This window comes from Agelaius phoeniceus, chromosome 3 (assembly GCF_051311805.1).
Source record: "Agelaius phoeniceus isolate bAgePho1 chromosome 3, bAgePho1.hap1, whole genome shotgun sequence".
Taxonomy (NCBI): domain Eukaryota; kingdom Metazoa; phylum Chordata; class Aves; order Passeriformes; family Icteridae; genus Agelaius; species Agelaius phoeniceus.
This window is the reverse complement of record NC_135267.1, coordinates 51,031,661-51,053,943: the sequence shown is the minus strand read 5'-3', so window position 1 is coordinate 51,053,943 and position 22,283 is coordinate 51,031,661. Positions and strand designations below refer to the sequence as shown.

Genomic DNA, 22,283 nt, shown 5'->3' with positions numbered 1-22,283 from the left:
CATGGGGTCAGGCTCAGCTGTTCACATGGTTGCAAATCCAATCTGTAAATTTGTACATTTAAATTTGTAAACTTGCTTACCCAAATGGCACGTCCTCAATCCCATTGTTTTTAATGAAATTGACCAAACCAAATTTATTTGTAATCTGAGCATCCACTGAAACAGCTAAAACAGTTGATTTATGTCCCATAAATCTTACAAGTCAGATAGAAATAGTCTGTAGCTGCTGCACAAAACTCAGTGAGAGAGTTTTGTGATTCAGTGGCTTATTCATAAGTGATCCATGCTGTAGATCTAACAGAGGGACTGTTGGCAGTGTCTTTGTACTTGAGATCATTCTACTTTTTTCCAGTACCTGTGATGAAAAAATCTGGAAATTCCTGTATTGACCTCAATACTAGTATAAGGATTACAAGAAGCACTTTACTGTTTAAACACGGGACAGCCATAATGTACAACACTAATTTCCATTGAATACTCAGTATATTTTACATATGTTTAAAGAATATGAGGGACACTCTAAAATAGTAGTGTTTAATTTAATTTATTCTCCTTGTATCCATGAGCATATCAAATTAATGGGCAGTGGAATGTGGAATTGACTATTCAGGAAGAGGAGCATAGGGTCTCTGGCAAAGGACATTAGAGTAATGCAATTAACTCCTTAGGCTTTTTGTGTTTAATGAAGACCATGTAAAGCCTGGAACTCCATAAATCTGTGCCTAAAATCATGGCTTGTTTCTAAAACTTCAGTATTCAAACTTGTCAGTTTGGATTCTCATCATACTTTGTTCCTTGTGCTAATCCTTTCATAGTCTGCATTACATGTAGTTCACTAGCTATTAGTTGTCCTTATTGTTGCTATTATTACAAGTTTGTTGCTTACTTCATTTGAAATCAAACAATTAACAAGACCCCTGATAAATACCTTGTTGCAGTGTTTACTGAAGATACAGCTTGTCACTTAGGCCTTTACTATGATTCTGCCCTGTCCATGTCCTAATGCCAAAATATAACATTTATATTAAACATCAAGCAGAAACTGAAACCCAAGAGGTTCCCTTTGAACATCAGGAAACACATTTTTACTGTAAGGATGACTGGGCACTGCAGTGATTTGCAGTGATTGCCCAGTGAGACTGGGGAGTCCTTGTCCTTGGAGATATTCCAAAGCTATCTGTACACATTGATGTTCCTGGGCAGCAGGCTCTGGGTGGCCCTGCTTGAGCAGCACAGCTGGACCAGATGACCTTCAGAACTCCTTCCACACGGGTCTCCTCCAACCTCAACCATCCTCCTGGGAAATTTCATTCACAGCTTCATAAAAACACAGCCCTTGGCCATCTGGAGCACCTTGCATGAAAACAGCAGGAAAACTTTTCTTCCTTACTGCTCCTGCACTTACTGCACTGCTGCTGCAGACCCAGCACACATGCTGTAGAGCAATGGGAGTAATTCCAGAAAGAACAAACCCTGAGCTGGCTGGAGAACTCCTACTCTCTACTACCTTGTCTGAGGACACCATCAGTGTACATTTTAACCATTTAAGGACCAGCCTCTGAATGATACAAGTAACTGACTTGAAATACTTGTGATGATGTCAGATCAAGACTATGTAGTGATTGAGGAAGACCATCTTTTTGAGGGCAAACAGAGCAAAAAGATGGAGTAGTTACTTGTTCCATTTGTTCAGTGGGCTGCTCAGGTTTGCTAGTGGTCAGTTCAAGGGAGATGGCAGAATATGGGAAACCCTGAGTTTTGGTCCCTTTTATCCAAGGATCTTTTTGATTCAAACCGATGAGAGTAATTTCATTAAGCTTGTTCTGGTGTTGGAGTAAAATATTAAAGTGAGTGAATGAAGTAAGGAAAAAAATTAATGGTTGAGGGAATAAAGCAGACACCCTTGGTATCCTGTTCACATTGTTATACTTGTGTAATTGATAACCATCACTTAAAACTCTAGCCATTAGAGCCTGGAAGAAACTTAGAATTGTCACATAACATTGGCTGAAACAAACAGCTCCCCATCTGCTGCAGAGTTACCATTAAAAATAAAATAGAATTCCCTTTATGTACAGAGTGATTTTAGCCCTTTCTGTGCCTGCCACCATGGTCTAGGATTGTCATTTAGAGTGAAGGTATCACTCTAAATCACTTAATGGTATTGGAATTAAAATATGCAGTCAAATTTACAAGCCTAGGAATGAATCTTCTGAAAGCCCTTTCTGCTGTATTGAGGATGTAGTTATTGATTCCCCATGCAGTTTATTAAGCTCCTCCACCCCACCCCCTGCTTTCACACAGATGGTGTTGCAAATCACCCCTCAATGGTCACCTGCTTGAAAGGAAAGTTTCATATGCAAAGTGCTGTTCTTTGTTTAGTCATGATAGCTTGCAAGATATAAACTGAGGCAGCTATTTAAATTTGTTGGTATAGCATTTGAGCTGGGTACACAAGATTAAATAAAAAGAAAATTAGGAAGCAGATGCTTGTGGCTTAACAGAAGAATTGAGCTAAAAGATACTCTTTGTTACTGCTGGATATGAGTAATTTTACTAAGGCAGCTGTTTCCTTAATCAGGAAAAACACCAACCTCTTAAGATGACATTCAGATGTTTTCTGTATCACTTCACAATATAATGAGTTTCCATTTTATATGCCATATTTTTAATTTCAGTTGCATTCACTTATATCCAATATGCTTTCAAATGCATGTATCATCTTCCTGAACTGTAAAAGACCTCACTACTAAATGCATGACATATTCTGTACTCTTGGCATCCTTGCCTGGTGTTAGTCTGTGAGTTGCTTCCAGGGCTGATAGTGCCTTTCACCAGCATCCAAACATGTGAATATTTGACTTCCACAGGTTGGAGGAGGCTTATTTTGTTGGGGACAGAGGGGCCTTGGGAAGGAGTTTTTTAGTGCTAGTGTTTCTTCATACTTTAGTTGTACAGTTGTATGGGGTCTCTTAAGTGGTGCCTGTTGGTCAAAGCAGGATATAACATAGTATTAACTCATATGGGTTAAGATCCTGTTCCTCTAATGTGGATATGGTGTAAAAAGAGAGATTTAAAACTTCCACTAGCTCTTAGATGTGGGCTCAGTTTTCCATCATGGCTGCTGACACTTTTAATGCCTGCTAGCTTGCCATCTGTCCTTGCTTGAAACAAATGCTTTGTTTGACTGGAGATCTGCAGTTCCAGGCTTTCTATTGCTGATAGGACACAAAGCTGGCACCCCAAATCTTTGACACTGATTTGCTGACACTGAGCTGTGTCATAATTTATGTATTTGGGGTGGTGTGGTATTTCAGAGTCTGAAGATTTGAGCACAGTTTTTGGAGATGTGGGCCTTGTTTACCTGTAGCTGGGGCCTCGGGAGCCGCTTGCCAGCGCTCGGTTAATCCGTACGCGTGCAGTAAATCCAACTCGTTACTCTTTGTGCATGCTGCTTATCACACCTCTTGAAAAATTAAAGCTGCCCTGAGTCTGGGGTGAGGAATTCTCAAAGGCTTTTGTGAGTAACAAATTCCTTTTGTTATTACAGGCAATCATTGCAGTTTGTTTACTGCATTCATCACCGCCTTTTCTTGAATTATTGCAGCAGGGATATTATTAAATGGTTGGTTCATAAGCTCTCCAGTGCTAATGGGTTGTAGCTAAGCTTCTAATTGTTCAAGTATACATAAGCTTTAAAAAAAATTAGCTTTTTGACGTTAGTCGATAAATGAACAGTTGCTTTTTCTCCTGTGGTCTAAAAGTTCTTCCTCCTAAGTACTTCTTGGAGTTTGTCTGTGTAAGCAATCCTAAATACACACGAATAGCACAAAAAAAATTTACCAAATATAACAGGAACAAAGTATTCCTTTATGATTTTTTGAATTCTGCAGTTAAGATAGCAATTCCTGTCTTCATTTTTAATGTACAAGTGAGGTATGGAAAACTTACTGTACATTACATTATTTCTTTCGTTTGTGCCTTGCACTCTTTTTTGACAGTTTGTACCATTTAATTCTGGCCTTCCTAAAATAAGATTTCCAATCACAGTATATCTACATAGAAATTCTTAGTTAAAAAATAACTCAAGTAATTACATATGTTAGCTACTGCTGATAACTTGAGGGGGCTTGTGCTTTTTGCTGTGTGCATTTGAATGAAATCTGGAAATCTCTCACTAATCCATTTACTTCCATTCGATTAAGTTCTCTACAATCTTTTCCACAGAGGGGATACTCTTCATGGTACTATGTGACTTCTTTGGTACATCAGTCAGCTAGAAAAGAAAATTAATTTTCTTGCCACCAGTGAAACCATAACAAAAAAAGACTGATTGAATAAAAGAAGGGTTTTTTGTTTTTGTTTTTTTTTTACTCTAATCTAATTTTTGCAAATAGGCAGGTTTTTTTATGTGAACTTTCTTCTACGAGCTGGTCACCAGCATACTGGATTATTCTGGAAAGGGTAGTACAAATCTAAAAGCTTACTCATGTTTTTTACTTTGTGTAGTTGTGAAAAAGACACCTGTTATTCCAGCAGTTTGCAGGTGAGTGGTTACTCTCAGATACCACAAGCTGCCTGCCTGAATCTCTGCAGTAAGTCATTTGCATATTTCTACAATCACTATTTTCAAAAGCTTTGAGAAGAACTGTACAGATGGGCACAGGTGCTTTGGGTTTGGTATTACGCTTGCAAACTGGAAAGCCTTCCCAAAACTCAGGGTGCTGAAGGGTGTTTTGGTGTCTGTGTGCAATTGTGTTGATCAGCTCTGGCTGATCTTTGGCTGCTGCAGGTGTAGCCTCAGGTGGAACCACTAGTTTTGAATGCACTGTCCCCCTCTTCTGAATCCTGGTAGGAAAACTTGAGGCTGGGTGCAGTCCTGGGCTGGAGGTGTTTTGTCATCTTATTGCAAATCTTCCATACCCTCTCAGTGATTTCTCATAGGGCAGCTTGCAGCTCTGACTCCTTCTTCACAGCACAGCTAACAAACTCCAACTCTCTTCTCAACCAGTTAACTTGCTCTTTTATAGCACTCATCCTTATTGGACACAGCTGTGGCCTGTTAAGGGCAGGCCTGTTCCTAATCTTTGGTGATTAGCACAGCTGCAACCTTTAGGGGTGAGATTGCCTTCTGTACTATCTTTATTTTCTTACATTCTGTCCCTCCACAGGGGTGGGCTTGTGTTGGTGGTGTATTTTACATGCTCAAGTCCAGCAGGACCAGGGCTGGCCCAGAGCTAGGAAATTGGTCTTGAAAACAGTCTGTTTCCTGGGGAAAATGCTCAAAACACACTCTTGACACTTGTGGATCTAGATGTACAAAATACTTCTACAGCTGTGAAAGTCCTCTTTGAAGGCCATTTGGCTTCTTCTGTTGGCACTGATGATCACACTGATGTGATTCATTATAATGCTTGTTTCCAGAAATGTTATTAATTTGTCTCCTCACCTTTTAGCACAGAATATTCATAAATTACTTCAGCTCAGCTGGAAGTGAGGACTGAATAAAATACAATTCACTGGCACCTGCTAGTGTCAAGCTGACAGTAATTGTAAAAGCTCTAGTTGCTGATGAATTAACATCAGCATCTGGGTAACTTATCCAGCTGTCATAAACACTGAAAATGTGTTATAGGAAATATGTTTCAAATAATTTGACTTTTAGGTGTGGTATCACTTGGTATTGCAGATAGTGGCAGAATTCAGCTTACACTACTTCAAGTATTCTGTTACGTCAGGAGCACCACAATTTTTGTAGCATTTCTTGCCTTTCATTGTAAAAATAAAACAAATGTAAATACAGCAAAAATTCTGGATTATCTTTCAGTAAAGAAGGTATTGGAACAAGTTGTTCTAAGAGGGCTCTTTTTTGTTAGCACATCACTTTGAACCCAAATCAACATTTGTTATGCTGAGAGGATTTCTATTCAGTGTTCTGAAGAGCAGGAAAGCGGCCTGTCCCTGTTCATTTTTCTGCTCTCGTTTTCTGCTTTTGCATTGAAATATTCATTCCTTACCCTACTGGGAAAGGCAGTCAGGTACAGGAAAGAAAGCAATAAATCTTACTTAGTGACTTGTCAGTTTTTATCTGTAAATATAAAAATAAAAATGAGAAATGCTTAATTTGATCGAATTAGAAATGTAGACAGAATGTCTTTGTCAATTGAAAAAAAGATTAAAATACAGTATTCCTTCCTTTGATGTTAAATTTTAACAACTGGTTCCCTTTATATGACAACTTCTTAAGGCAGAATTCTGGCTGTTCTTTAATTTATGATGCTGTACCATGTTATGCCTTTTTTAAAATTAGATGTGCCACATACGCAATTCTAAGATATTTGTTTCCTGTGCTTTCTTTTCTTCCTGATTAGCAATAGCAATTAAAACTACAATGAGGTAATCTGACATTTTCAAAGGGATTTGTCATTCCAGCCAGAGGAAACATTTTTGTTTATCCAGAGGAGATAACATTCTTGCAGTATAATGAAAGCCAGTGCTCACAAGATGACAGGTCTGGTCTTTGCCCTGTGGTTGCATCTTTGCAGGCAGAGCCTTGTTCCTCTGTGGGAACACTCTTTTCCCTAATAAGATTTGTTAATGGACGGAAGAGTCTGCAAGATCTGATTGATTGTGACATTGGGTGTTCTAACATTAGCATCACAGTTCTGGATGTATGATCTCTTAGTTAGTTAGTTTGTTCTCTCTTATGAAGACCAAAAACGCTTATATGCATTTAAGAAATATTTAAAGGTATCTAATGAGTGAGAAAATGATGTCTTGGTCCCTGGCTTGGCGTGTGTGTTGCCTATGGAATGAATAGACCTTAATAGGAAAGATGAGTGTGTGCAGCTGTAAGGTGGATTTCTTGTTTACCTACCAGTGCTTACCCAAATGTTCTTCAAAGAATTGCTGGCTTGGAGTAATGGTGGTGGTCCAATGTGACTTTTGTGTTTGTAATTATTCACAACTTACTAACATAAACAGAGATTCAAATAGAAAGTATAGTAACTCTGTCTTCTGCCTAAACTATTGTATGATTATAGTAAGTATCTAATTTGCTTTAGTGCTGATTTTAAGTAGGACTGAAGAGTGTGAAGGAATCTCTACTTGTTTAGTGGAGGAGTCCATCTTACACAGGACCTTCACACAGTATGAATCAGCATTATACTTTTAAAAAATGTTAGTAACACCTTAGAGTTCAAAAAGAGAATTATCTCACATCCAAAGTCTGACTACTGGCAAAAATTAGATTAAAGAGAAATGATTGAGAAAGCATTTTGTATCCTGCCCAACCTTATACTTTTAAATACTGATCGTGTATTTGTGACTGGTTTCAATTATCATTTTCTTTCCTGAATCACAGTGCTTCACTTAGAATAATTTTTTTGATGTAGTATGGTGTTTAGCTCAGTCAAATACCAGTGCAATTTTGAGGGCCTTCATTGCTCTTTAAAGGTAATCATAGTACTTTGCTTTGAATCCTCAATTTAAAAGAAGGGATTGATGGCAGTGTGGCTTATTCTGTGCACCACCTGGTAAAGGGAATGCCAATATGCTAAGGAAGCAACTCCACAGTCCTCCTTTAAAAAGTATGCTGTCTAGATATGATAAAGCATTGGAGAAAGTGATAGAGGCCTCAGGAGTGCTTTGTAGACTTTTGTATTTGTAGATAAATATTTAAACTAAGCATGGAGTGGTGGGTTCAGGTATGGGACTGTGACAGCTTCTCCCAGGTCTGACCTAGTTGGAGTACTTCATGTAAGTAACCTTTCATTACTGCTGGATGAGCATTCATGAGGAAAAGCCAGGAAAATTCCTTGAGGCTCTAAAGATAACCACTGGGTTGGGAAATTTTGTCCTGGATGTTTTCCTTTATTATATATAATGTCTCTGATTTTTGTGCTCTGTCATTTCTGCCTTTGTTTTGTGCTTCTTGTAATGGCTGTCATCGTTTGTGCTTACCAAACAATCACTTTACTGGTGGTAGTGGGGAAGGATCAGGGCTTGGCAAAAGTTGAAATTCAATTCAGAAGCAGAGATAATAAGTAGAAGCTGCTATTGTTTATTTACTTGTATTACCAAGAAAAAAAAAATCTTACCCAGCACAATATTTATTTCTTTTCCAGTGCTGTAGGTTTCTGCAGAAGAAAAATACAGTGAACATTGTGGATGATGTGCAATAATTGCAGCACCTGCTTTTCCTATTATTTTTATTATTAACTTTTAAAGTTGCAAATTGAAAAATAAAGGGGTTCCTTTATTTATCTTCACCCTTTTATCCTAGCTGAAAGAAAATAATTTTACTGCAGGAGGCTACAATTTATTGTGCTCAGTCATTCAGTGTTGTTATAGTCTTGTCATTACTGTCTATGCCATTCTTCTTCATAGATAGTGATTTACCTGTCAGTTGCTCAGCCATGTTAAATAAGACCTAGAGATAAAAGTAGACAATGTCCATAGTTGATTTTTATTTTTAACTTTGGAAGGAGAAGGAAAATCACCAGCATGCTTTAGTAATAACCTGTTGAAATTCTCATGTAAACAAGAAGTGCATCTTCACGTCAGCACTTGTTTCAAAATTGTGCAATGGTTTAAAAATATTTTAAACTTCTATTTTCCTAATTGCCTACTATGAAAACTGTTTAGTGCATTGGAAGAGGTGCATTTTGGACAAGAAAGAAGAATTAGGTTAGAATGCCTGGCTTCACTGTGTATTCTAATGTTGGTGTTCAGGACACTAGCTTTGACAGGACTGAATTACGTTTTCCTTCCATATCCATATGTGGAACAATACTTAATGCTTTGTATCTCATATGTTTATTTTTTGATAGTCATTGTTTGTGACATTTCCATAAAGTAGGCAATTTTTATTTTGAGAGAATTTATGTTGCTTATGTATAAAATAAATACAGTAGAATTTTAAAAAGATGTTAGAGTTGGTAGAAATACTTCAATGTGAAGCATTATTGTTCTACATCAAATTAAGATGCTAAAATATCACATTTTTGTCCAGAAGCAATTATTGTAAAAGATCCCATTCTGAGCTCACATGTAATATTTTTGATGAAGGATTGATACAGCCTGCAAGGTACAGCAGGTACTGAGCCTTGCTGCCTCTCCAGTGGTTAAGTATGTGTTTTTTGAAGGGGAGATCTCCTCTTGTCCTTACATAAACAGCTAAAAAGAATACATGTGGCACCTTTGACAGCATTCCATATGATACCTATCTAGCCCCTTTATGCATGGCTAAAGGTAGGGGGTTCATGCTGTGCAGCAGATGCTTCTACAGAATACCAGGGTCCTGGTGTGCCCATGGCTTAGGAGAATGACTGCAGCCACTCTCCTGTCAGTACTTCAATGTTTCAGGGCAGAGAGGCTGGTGAGTTGATCATGCCATATGCTGTGAAAGGCTGAGGGAGGCCTCTCTTGTGCTATAAGAGCAAAGGATAGGTTTGGTTTCAGCAGACCAAGGTGAAAAATGTGGCTGTGAAATGAGGGAAAGCTTGTGCACTCCAGGTGGGTGACTGTCCCTGGCTCCTCCCGAGGAAATCTGCTAAGAGGTGATTATGTTCTGCACCAACTGGTTCTGAGTGTTCACCAAGGCTTTAAGCCTTGGGAAGACTGAATTATGTGCTGGATAAAGATCACAAATCCATAACTAATTCTCATCAGAATCCACATAATTGGTAAACTGGGAAGTCAGAAATATCATGGATTGTGAAGGGATTTCCGAGCAAATTGTTTTCCCTGCTGCTTTGCTTCAGGTTTCTCCCAGCACTCTGATGCAATCCACTCAGGAAAGTTTTCTGACTCCAGACATAATTTGGCTTGAAATTAGTTAATCTCCCTCAAAATATCTTTTACTGTAATTCTAAATCTTGAACTGTTGCCAGAGAAATCTTGAGATCTGTATCATATGGAGAGAGCGTGGGATGGGATAGTCTGGAGCTTCTTTATAGCGACATGATTGTTCCAGAGTTTTATATTCACTCCTGATCACATATTTTTTTCAATAATAAAATCCTTTTTTCAATGTGGCTTTTAGAAGGTGGTGTTTTACAAGTTATATTTTATTTTTGTGGAAAGAAATTTCTTCATTACCTTATTTTGCCCAGCAAACGGCTTTTTATATTCGCATCAACATATATGCATGGCTGCATCACAAGATGCATCAGATGTACAAGCTGATTCCTAATACATAAATAAATATAAATCCATCATAAATATGTCTGAGGAGAAAAAACAAGTTGAAAGGAACCATTATTAGAAAGAGAGAACAATGAAGGTGACTTTGCTATTTTGACTACTACACCTGGGATAATCCCTTTCAGTGTTGCACAAGATCCCAGTGTAATTCTGAGCAGATAGGCCTTGAACATCCACATATTGAAATCACTAAATAGGTTTCTATATTTAAGTTGGAACAATATTGTTTCTAATTAAAAACTCTCTTAGTAGAGCGCTCAGTGCACAAACAGTAAGGTTAACGTAACCTGAGCTGAGCTGGCAGTTGAAGGAAAGCAAAATCCTCTTTGTTCCAGCTTTTTAACTATTTACCTGGACACAAAAGTTCCTCTTGTTAAATTGTCTGTCATTCTTGTGGGCATATGGTAAGCATTTGGGGTTTTTCTGCTTCATGTTTTTGAAATGGAAGCTGAAACTCTTTGGATGCTGCATATCAGTTAAGTCTCATTGGCCGCAGGAGTATATTCCAATTTTTTGATTAATTGTGGCACTGACACTCTCTGGGTATCAGGCAGCTGAGTCCATAAAGACTGGAGCACTGCAAAATGTGTGAGGTTTATTTTTTTTGTGATGTGGGGGGGGTGTTTTTGCCATAGACTGCAAGGTTGGCAGCAAAGAAGCCACATGGAGATGCAGCCCAGGCTCCCACAGCGTGCTGAGCCCTGTGAATAAACCTGACAGAGAGCAAAGGTGCCCTTGCAGCAGCTGCATCCCCATGCTCCAGGAGGACATGGCACTTGGGGCAGGGAGCTGCTGGCCAGCCAGGGTGCAGCAGCATCCTTGGCTCACAGCCCCTTCCCTGAGCACAGGGTGCCTGGCAGGGGCAGCCAGGAGTGCATGACCTGCTCTGCAGTGTCAGGTCTGGCTGTGCTGGTGCCTCTGGCTCGATGCTGGTGGAGCCAGGAGCAGGTCATCTGGGCATTGTCACTGTGTGTTCCTGCTGTGTGAGTTCTCTCCTCACCAGGTGCAATGGAAACAGACTGTGCTGCTTCGTTCCTTTGACGTCACGCTAAAGGAGCAGGGATGCTTCGTTGTGCTGAGATGGATTGTGCCATATGCTCAATAATGATATTAGCTAAATTAATTGAATTGGAACAACAATGCATTTTCCAACACTTGGTTTCTTCTTAACTTTCAGGTTTTCCGAAAAAAGGCAGTGGAGCTTGGAGAGAAATTGCTACCTGCTTTCAACACTCCCACTGGGATACCTTGGGCATTACTTAATATCAAGAGGTAAAACTACTGCTTTTTACTAGAAACACATAAAAAATTATATTGAATCCATCTTTGCCACAAAACTACTACAGTTGCTGCAGAGTTTTTCTTCTTCTGGTTATATAGTTTGAAGTGGGAAATTTAAGTGGCTATATGTTGCACACAGAAGGATACATACAGAAATATATTTATTCATTTAAGAACAGTGTGGTTTTGTCAGTTAGTATGTTGTTGCTCATCCTGAAGTCCTTTTAGTGTTGTTTTAGGTAGTCTAAGAGCATTAGGACATGTGCTACTTTAAAAGTTTTCTAGCTACTTTGTGCTCTTTTTTTTACCTGTTCTCAAATGTGGTATAAATATGTCCTTCATATCAAGAAACAAGAGGAATACCAGCTACAAGAGACTCTTTGTTTTCTACCCTCTCCCAAGGAGTGGTTTTGCTTTGGGCAGTCATGGTTTGAAGGCAGTTCTGTGTTTGCTGCTCTGCAGGACATGCTTGCTTTCCTGAAGTCACTCTTGCCTCCAGTGTCTGGCTCCAGACATGTCAGCAATTCCTTGGTCCAACTCAGCACCGCTACCTGTGATACTGTGCTGGTAAAGAAAATAGTTTCTTTGCACTGCTTGGTGAAGAATATTGACAATTACACCTATGGGGTGTATCTGTGTATTCATAAGGATACATCAACTTTCTTCATTCTGATGATAAACCCCAGCATCACTCATCACAGGAAAGTGAATAAAAAAGAATTTCACATGTGCGTGTGATGGTGATGTGTTTTGTTGAGTGGCTGCCTCCTTGACAGTCAGCATCTTCTGCTGTCCCTTGCTCACTCTGTATTTATGAGTGCAACTTTTCCCCACAGTGGGATGGACATTGACACATTGCTTGATTGGCTATGTTTGCTTCTAGCTTCCCAGGAAACTGCTCAGGGCCAGACCTACAGAAACCCCTGGCATGTCAGTTCAGACAGGCTTATCTTCCACCTTCCTTTCAAACAGCAGTGAGGTAGAAAGCCAAAAAAAGCACATCTGTGTGTGGGAGCAGGAGGGAGTTAGTGACTCCTGGACTTTCTCATCATTGAAGGGTCTGGTTAACTGCTGCCTGGTGATGATCCCTGGACTTTGGCTGGTTACTTGCATGCTAATAATTTTTTCACAACAGGCTTTAATAAGTTCTGCACAAGTTCAGTAGTACAGCAGCTTGGGTCATGTTGGTTATTTGTTTTTAAGCTGTTAGAAAAAATTCTGACTACAAAAGCCTTGTATATGTTTGTAATTGCAACAAACCTTACTCTACATAGTATATTTAAGCATGCATAAAGTATTCAGGCTAAAAATATATCTTTTATATAGCCCTTGTCTAAATCCCTCCTTAACTGTTAATATATCAATGGTTTTTTTGCATATAGTCCAAATTATGTGGTAGTTCTTTATGGTTTGCTCCTACCTTCTCACAACAACTGCTGTGGGGCACTACAGATGTCAGCTGCCAGCAGTGCAAGGTGGTAATGCAAAAGGGATTTGTTTCTTACCTGGCACAAAAGTGAAAGAGGACTTCTGCTGAAATAATTTCCTTTGCTGTGGCAGAAAAATTGACATGGAATGCTGGGTTCTTGGTTATTCATTCTGAATCCTTGCACATCTGCCTAGCTTTGACCTTCAGTAGATGACTCTTCCATAATACTGTGAGTAAACAAATATGCTGTCATCCAGGCTTAGGAAATGCTAAGCCACTGAAGCCTGCATACATTGCAGATCTAATGTGCCTCATTTCTGATTAGTATTTGGTTTGATTTTATTTTGATTTATGCTTCAAATTGGAAAACACTCACAATAGATTATGGATGTCAGTGGTTATTTTTAAATTATTATTTTTGGATTAAGAGATGAGCTGGATATTTGTTTAACTTTGCAAATGTTCTTCAGAAAATAGTTGGTTTTCTCTGCTTATCCTGTATCATCATAGCCAGATTTGCTCACTTCTTGCATGCCTCTGTGTGTAAACATATATATGTGCTTTTGTCTCCTTGCATACCAAAGACATCCAAGTGAAGTATTATTCTCTTTATCTTTTCCATTGTTTCAGTTCATCCTGCCTCTTTCCTCACCATGTAATCATGGGACACTTACTGTCTTGTTTTTGGAACTCTTATTATCAAATATGATAAAAAGTTCATTGTACTATTCTTCAGCTAAAAATACTTGCCAATTAATGAGTATGTTTGCTTGAAAAACTTCCTTTGACCTCTAAAGTACAATTTAAATAATTAGATCAGTGAGTGGTTTGTAGGGAGATTTCCTTCTCTTTCTTTCTAAAATTTCAATTGCACTTCCACATTTCTGATGTTCCTTGGTATTTTCAGTTCATCTTCAGCATCTGTTTTTCACTTTTGCTTGTGCTGCAAAATTTGAAGTTCCTTCTATGGTACACTTGCTTATTTAAGTAAACTGTGTGGTATAGCAGTTGTGGACTCTTCTGGCTTAAAACAGGGGTAGAAAGGGCTGTAGAGAGAGGAGTGTGTAAAGCAGTGGTGGGTTGACAGACAGGTTTGAGTCTTATTTTTGGGTATAAGAAGCACAAACTGGCAGAGCTACTTTTATTTCTTTATTTGTTTACTTATTTGTTTTCCTCTCTCATACAAATCCTTTGTTTAGATATTTCCTCTTCAGTACTTTTAAAATGCCAACTATAAAAGTTTCTGCAAGTACCACTAGATCCTTTCTTTCTTCTTCCTAGTAAGCTGTGACAATCTGGCTTCTCCATGCTAAAATTGTCATTTCTCTTTCTCTCTATAAACTTTGCGTGGTTTATGACTGATCAATCAGGTTGCTTTTGTATTTCTGTAATTTACCTCTCAGATTTATAGAAATTTTAAAAATCTGAAATTATAACTCAGTGAGCTAAGTAATTTTAACAAATACCCAGACTTGCATCAAGTTTGCAAGATCAAGTAATCTTTTTAACACATCTATTTATTATTACCCCTGTAATTATTAAAGGGAGTGCTGTATGGGGCTTGTGTTTATGGGATGATGCCCAGCTGTCAAATACAAAAAAGAAGCCAGATTGTTGTTATTCTATCGAATCAATCAGAAGTAAACATCTGAGTATAAAAGTCTGTGCTTATTTTTTTTTCTTTCAGATGGAAATTTTGTCTTTATGCCACTTTTTCCCCCATTGAAAGCAAACCTGTATCTGGTTTTCAGTCACTATTTCCAATAAGACCACATTACTCTTCGCCAGTAAGGAACCCAGAAGAATTTCTATATGAAAGAATATATTTTCCATTAAATATTTGCTCTCTATGCATTGACCAGTTGCATAGTTTCAAGGTTATTTATTGTGCCTTGTGTGCTGTGATGTAGCAATACTGTTAGGCATTTAAGTGCCTGCCTTTTTATGAAGAATCAATGTAGCATATAACCTTTAAGTGCATCTGAAACTTTGAAAAATAGTTATGTCTTGCCTTAATGAAAAAGTTTCAACTAGAGTAAATAATATTTTTATTTCTGGAAACATAACAAGCTGGAAATGGAGGTTTTTTGGATGTCCAGCCTGTTCATAAGTGTTGTTGTGGCTAAGGGGGATACTGTGCCTGTTTCTCTGGCTCACTGACAAATCTAAATTATATAATAATTCGTGGCTTAAAAGGGTCATGGGAAGTGTTGTATAGAAGGAAAAGCTCTGAGATGTTATTGGAGTGGGTCAGAGTGGGAAAGCCTAGCAGAAGTTACAAAAGAGGAGTTTGAAATACATGTGATTAATTTGTATTGAAATCAAACCACAGGGAGTGGTAAGATTTACTTGACATAATTGTAGAATGTTTACTGTGTCTGGTGTCAGTTCAGGAGTCTTTACCTTTTACAGTTGAATATTGATTGTACATAAATAGTGGATCTGAGTTGTATTCAATATAACATACTTTATGAAGTGAAATAGCAGGGGTCTTGCTAAATTGTTTGCACAAAGTAGTTATTCATAGGTAACTGAGGATGGAAGTGACAGAGCTGCAATATTTATGTCACTGGGATGTTGTCAGCATGATTTTAAAGCAAGATCCTCTTTTGACTTTCAAAATTACTTTTTTTTTTAAATTGCTACATTTTGTACAGCACAGTTAGTTATGCCAGAGGTCTTTCCAAGCCTCAGAGTGTTTCATTTAAACAATAGTTTCTTGGCACTTCTGAGCCCTTGCAGCCCCTGTGTATTCAGAACAAGGAGATACACCCATAGCACAATTTCAAACATTGTTTTTTTATCTCACATCACTTGGAAAAAAAAAGAAAATAGCAAGAAAAAAACCACCTATAGCTTTTTTTGTTTAGAACAACTTTTTACCACCAGCTAAGATTTCTGTTCTGTGGCAGTAGTGCTAAACAGGATGGTTCTGCCACCATCTCAGCTTGCCCAGCAGAACCTGGCTGCTTTGGAGAGGGGTTTTATGCTAAAATGCAACGGTGTTCGGAAGGATGACACACATAGGTGGTGTTGTCTTATGGGACACTCACTCTGGTGTTTCAGACTGCTGGTGGCAGTGGTTTAGGTTGCAGGCATTTAAAGGAGCTTCCCTCTCAACACTTTCCTCATAGGTGAAAATATGGCCAATGAACCAACCACCTTGGAGGTAGGAAATGTTGGCCTTTAAACAATGGGATTAGCTTGAAAATATTTCAAAGTTTCAAAGTACTTCCCAATTTCAAAACATATTTGGAGTCTCATGGTTTTCAAAAGATCTTGTGTGTGTGGTACTTCATTAGAAAAACTCCAGTATTCTTAAGGAAATAATTCAGCATAAAACAGAATGGTTCTTTTTGAGTTCTGTGACATCTCCAAAAGATCATAATGCATCTAAGAGTTCATATCTTTATAGTTAGTAAGGAGTTTTAATGCATTGAGAAAGTTTGAGAATATTACAAAAGGATCCAAATATGTAAGTTCAGTAAACCTTTTTGACAGCTTGATTCTCCCACTTACAGTCAGAAATGTCTGAAATATGGTTGATTGTTGCATTATTTTGCAAAATTTTTTGTATGATACTATATTCTTTAACAGAATTAGCAGTTCATGCTTTTACTCACAAGAAGCACTTTTTTGCAGAGATTTAACCAGGATGGATAATTTAATTTTTCTGGTTTGCACTGGTAACTCCAGTGTATAAATTAAAAAATAAATAAATTTTAAAAAACACCTGCAGAATTTGCAGAGGTTTGAAGAGTTAAGTAAATAAGTTGTTCTTCAAATTTTACTGTATTTGGCAAAAATAAACCTATTTTAAAAGAGAGTTTAGATATGAAAAGCTCACCCTGTCTGCACAGTTTGTTATTGTAGGATCATGCAGAACTGTGTTTAGATGAAATCTTTAATTATATTCCTTCTGTCTAATTTTGGCATAATTTTAGAGGAAGAAATCAAAATTACCTAAGAAAAAAGCTAAAAGTAGCAGACATACTTTATAAAGGCTTTGTATGTGTGGTTTTGGCAAATGACTCCACTGATGTAATAAAGTGGTAATAATAACAAAAAAGGATTTGGATATTGAGTTAAACACTGAGATTTCCCCTGCAGCAAAGGAGACCAATGGAAAGCAGACTTTTGCCTTCAGGCATTTGGATTGCAGTGTGGCTTTGTATTAGCACTGGATGCAAAGGGAAAATTCTGGCTGAACTTTGCCTCTCTAAAAATGGTTTGTTTTGTGTTAAACATATGTTTTGGCATAGAGTGCTCTGCTGTCTGGATATACTGATCTCTTTCCATTGACTAAAGAAGACTTGCACAATTAATTGGAAGCACTGACATCTTGAGATGAGGAAATTAATTACATCCTAATTTATAAGTAACTAGTGACAAGGATGACTTCAGCAAAGGGTATTTTTTCAGCACAGTCATTTCAGTTCATTGCATGATTCATAAACAAGTTTACATTTCTTGAGTCAGTATTGAATGCAAAACAACCTGGAAAAATATTTATGCATGTTAAATAACAGAAAACTAAAAATTTCTATGTTTTAGGACATGTTAGAACACCACAGGAAACAAATTCCTTGCCATGTGTTTGCCTCATCTGGAATTCCTTGCTGTGTTGTCGCCTCAGCTGAAATAATAGCTGGTTCCATCTTGCATGACTAGTGCTTTATTGCCGTAGACATCTTTTTGCGAAAATCCTTTCTTAGGATTTTTTCCCTTCTGAGAAGCTGAGGCCTCAGGAACAAAATGTAAACAATGGTTATCTGCTGCTGTGGAATGCAACAGGTGTATCTGTGATTGGCCATCTTGGATGTTTACAATTAATGGCCAACCACAGCCCAGTCAGCTTGGACTCTCTAAGACACAAGCCTTTATTATTCATTCCTTTCTATTCTTAGCTTAGCCAGCCTTCTGAGATGAAACCTTTCCTTCTATTCTTTTTACTACAGTTATAATGTAATATAAATATCATAAAATAATAAATCAAGCCTTCTGAAATATGGAGTCAGATCTACGTCTCTTCCCTCATCCTGAAAACCCCTGTGAGCACTGTCACACTTTATATTCAATATTCAGTATATTTGACCTGTGGCAATGTCTGATTTACCATTAAGCAATGTAAAAAATCTCATTCATAATAATATCACAAAAATTTCATGAGATAGTTCAGGCAATGTAGCTCTTTGTCAAGAAAGGAAAAGAACCAAGAAAAATATTATTTTGGTGATAGCCCATAATGATAGGCTTTATTATTCAACTAGCAGCTTCAATTCAATATTGTAATGCAGAATTTGTGTGGGAGGCTGCCCTCTGGCAATAACACAGGAAGAATTTGGGACCTATTATTATTACTGCAAAATATCCTTCTCAGTTGAAGTGCTTTCTTTATAGCCAAAAGAAAGATTCTAGTCCCAGATTCTAAGTTTAAACACTCTTTCCCCACAGTTTACTTGTGCAATGTAAAATGAGTATAGATACTTGCAAGTTCATAATTATCATATTACTTATCTGTGTAAAAGCCTATGTGAGTATTAGTTATGGTACTCCTCAGCACAAAATGTACAATTACAAACACTTTCTAGATCTCTGTGGTGCTATCAATAGGTAATGTTCTTTCACAAAACCAAACAAACCTGCTGCCAGACAGTCCCACAGAAACCAGCTGGTTACCAGAGGCTCCACTGCCTGGGCCTTGTGCCCCTCCTCAGCAGACACTACCCAGGGCATCCAAACCTTCCCTGACTATCGTGACGTTTTGTCTTGATGGCTTAAAAAAACCAGGGAACTGCTTTTTTGGTGTGTTATTTATAAAGAAGATATAAAGGTTTTCTGTGCCAGAAAGGGGGAGGATAGGCAGGTTGAGCTGTTTTGTGTTTTGCCTGGAAGAAACAAGGACTAGGAAGTTCATGTGCCAATAGGTGGCATGCACCAAGCATGTACATCCAATTTCCTGCCAGTCTGGTTGTAACCACTCCTTTGCTGAAATGTGGTGACATAGGGTGGGAAAGTTGCATCAGATCCTCAGTTTGCTTCCTGAGTTAAAACCATTCTTGCTCCTCTGCAAGTTTTTGAAATCACATTTATTGAGAATAGGATTTTATAAATGAGCATATGGCTAAGGGTGTTGCTGGTGCTCCTGCTTTAGCTGGATAAGTGCTGTCATCACCTCGATATTGGCAGATAATCAGGAGTTGTTTCTATGCCATACCTTCCTGTTGCCTAGGAGTTGCAAGGGAACCCTTGGTGCTGAATTGCCAGACATGTTTGAGAGTTGGAATTGTTTGTGAAGATGTGCAGGATGAGGCCCAGCTCCAGGTGGGATACATTTGTATGTTGCAGGAACAAGCTCCTGCTGGAGTGGGACCCTGCAAAGGGCACTGTGAAGCAGCTTGAGGAGCATTTGTCCTGCCCTGAAATCAAGCACCCAGGGCCTGGCTTCTCCATGGCTGATACTGACTGTGCTGGGAATGCTGACCCCTGAGTGAAGGCACATTAATCTTTGCACTTGGTTAAAGATCATTTCCCTTTTAATTGCTTGGATCATGTATGGCCTAATTTTTATCTGTGTGTAGTAAATGATAATCTTACAGCAGACAAAGTGTGACTGTCAAAAGAGGCCTCCTTCAGAGGGAAGGGAATCAGTTTTTAGAGACTTCAGTTTTCATTAAATGCATAAAATGAGCAGAAGTGCTTCTCAGTCACTTTCACCACAATTCAATTTACCTCAGAAAAAACACATTATCTAAAAACAATAGTTGTGTTGTTCCACCTAAGAATTTTCCAACAGACAAATTATAAAGCCACTTATAAGTTGTTTACTTTATGTATTTGTTACAATCTATGTACATTTGCAGTATTTTTCCTGCAAAATCCATGACTCATTACTCATTAGGGAAATTCTGAAATGACCATGAGAAGCAGAGGGGGGCATTTGCAAAGTGCTTTGCTTGTGTATTTTAGCTGGAATTTGATACTTCCACCTGGTTAAATTCTCAGCTATGTGAAGTTGTTTGGTTATTTTTCCTGCAGTGGTTTAAGCATCCATATGATGTGGTAGATAATAAGAATTGAAATTGACCAAGGAAATAGCTGACTGATGTTTGTAGTTACTCTGCATTCTTACCATCCTAAAATGATGAGCATGAACAAGAGTTGCTAAGTGTAATTTTTTGTTACTGAGAACAGATTCTGCTGTTATCTTCAAAGAATATTTGGTTTTCTCCCTTGCTGAAAAAGCAATTTCCTTCAATACTTCTTGAAGTACATCTTTGGTTTCAGATAAACACACAGATAGATGTATGTAAATTCATTGGTAAATGATTGGTAAACCTTTCTTCATCATTTTCTGGTTTCTTACTGCTGCTGATACAAGAGGCTCTCTCCTTAACCTGCACCCAACTGTGGCCTCTTAGCTGGACAGCCAAAACCCTGCTGCAACTGACACAGTTCCAGTGCATCATGTACATCACAAATAACAGTTTTACTTAGCTGAATTTTCAACTTCTCTTTTTAGCACTTCATAATCTAATTAATACCGTGAAACTTTAATTTTGTGGTTTTCAGTTTCATTGTACCAGTGTTGAGGTGTGTGTGTTGTGCCATTTTTATAAGCATGTTTAATTTTAAGATGACTATTCCTTACTGCTTCTGACACCTTTTGTCATTCTGAAATTCATGGCATATGTGTTTTCATGGATATGTCAGATACTCTTGCAGTACCATTTTCCATTTAATCTTTTAGATTGACACTTAAAACAACAAATTAGCACAAAATGGGCTATCGTTTTTCCCCTAGAAATCAGTTTGTTATATCAGAATAGTAAGAATATTCATACAGATTCATTTTTTGCTTTACCTTTTAACAGAAACAAAAGTTTATTATTTGTAATAGTTCAGTTATTTTTAAGATTTGGTGAGAATTCAAAAGTTTTCTTTCTTTTCAGGTATGATGTAAGTATTAGTTGCTTGCCTGCTTGCATAATTACTGATTGGTACTTGCATTTTCTCAGCTTTATGACCAGCTTCATACACCCAGCTGAATACAGAACACCTAACTGTTTTTAAACAATAATCTCAGCATTAAATACAGATGCCTGTGGTGCTGTGTTTGTTACTTTTAGTTACTAGATGTTGATCATTGTAACAGCACAGTTTTTGGTTGGAAAACAGCTACATTTTTTCTCATAGTGTCCCTTAAACATCCAGATCCTTGATCTAAGTTGCAATATTTTAGTACCAAGGTTCTGAGGTCATCCAGTTCCTTTTTGTGTTATGCCTTCTGTAAATCAAAACTCTTGCAGTCTGTCTTTGATCCTGCTCTACTTTGTGTATTTTCTAACCCTGCTACTCTTCTTCCATGCTTGCTCCCCTTTTCTAATCCATTTTGATTTTGGAGGAGAAACACACTAGTGATCATTTTCAGCTCTGATAGTTTTCTCTACTGAGCTGTGATTCTGTCCTTGCCCACACATCCTCCACAAGAGGAATCTGAATCCTGGATGAATCACGTTTTCCCAGTCTGAGGGTTGCTTCTGTGAACCTTTTGTTGCTTCTCTGAACCTTTTTCCAGATGTTTCAGTTTGATGGCATGTGAAAATTAATATTTGAGAATTGTACTGGTTACTGTCCCACATATGTCTTCTGAGACTTCTGGGCAGACTGTGATTAATTTCCTCCCCTTCCTATCTTCCATCCCCCCGTCCATCCTTCCTTCTTTACCTCCTTGCATTCCTGCATCCCTAATGTTCTTGAGGTCACCTAGCTGATTGGCTCTCTGCAGCCCCTCAATGGGATGTATACTCAAGTTGCTGCTTTAAGGTATGATCATTTATGGAAGAGTTGATCCATAAATCCTACTTGTCCAAGTGTATCATCTAGTACATTGTTCCTTAAGATCTTAAATATATTGAAATATTTGAATACTCTGGAAAGAGTGCTAATCAAGCCTATGTGTATTCTGGTATACATTGGGGGTGGAGGGGGTGTGTATGTATACCTCAACACAAACTTACAGATGTTTTACATGTATGTATAAAAACATATTTATAACATTTAGCAGTGTAAGGGCAAATTGGGCTCCTCTAGGGAAGTTTGGGAGAAAAAAAAAACATAATAAAAAGCTTGTGCCTGCCTTTGCTGTGAAAGGCTATATATTCTCTTAAAATCCCTTTTCTTATCTCTAGTCTTTCACAAATACAAAATTACTTTCTCTTTACCATTCCCCAGAAGACTTCATAAACATTACAAAACACAATCACCCAAATAACAGATATTGTCAACCTTCATTTGTTGCTGACATTTGCTCTTCCCTTTCTTTCTTTCACACTTAAGCTGACCATGTGAAGATTTCCATTAGATC

At 38.0% G+C, this 22,283-nt stretch overlaps 1 protein-coding gene across 1 annotated transcript in view; it reads left to right on the top strand.

Annotated features, from left to right (window-relative positions):
- Positions 1–22,283, top strand: part of MAN1A1 (mannosidase alpha class 1A member 1) — a 140,109-nt gene that overhangs the window by 68,154 nt on the left and 49,672 nt on the right. The window contains exon 5 of the mRNA XM_054628676.2: positions 11,384–11,478. Within this exon, the coding sequence (XP_054484651.2) occupies positions 11,384–11,478 (95 nt within the window). The remainder of the gene's footprint in view (positions 1–11,383; positions 11,479–22,283) is intronic.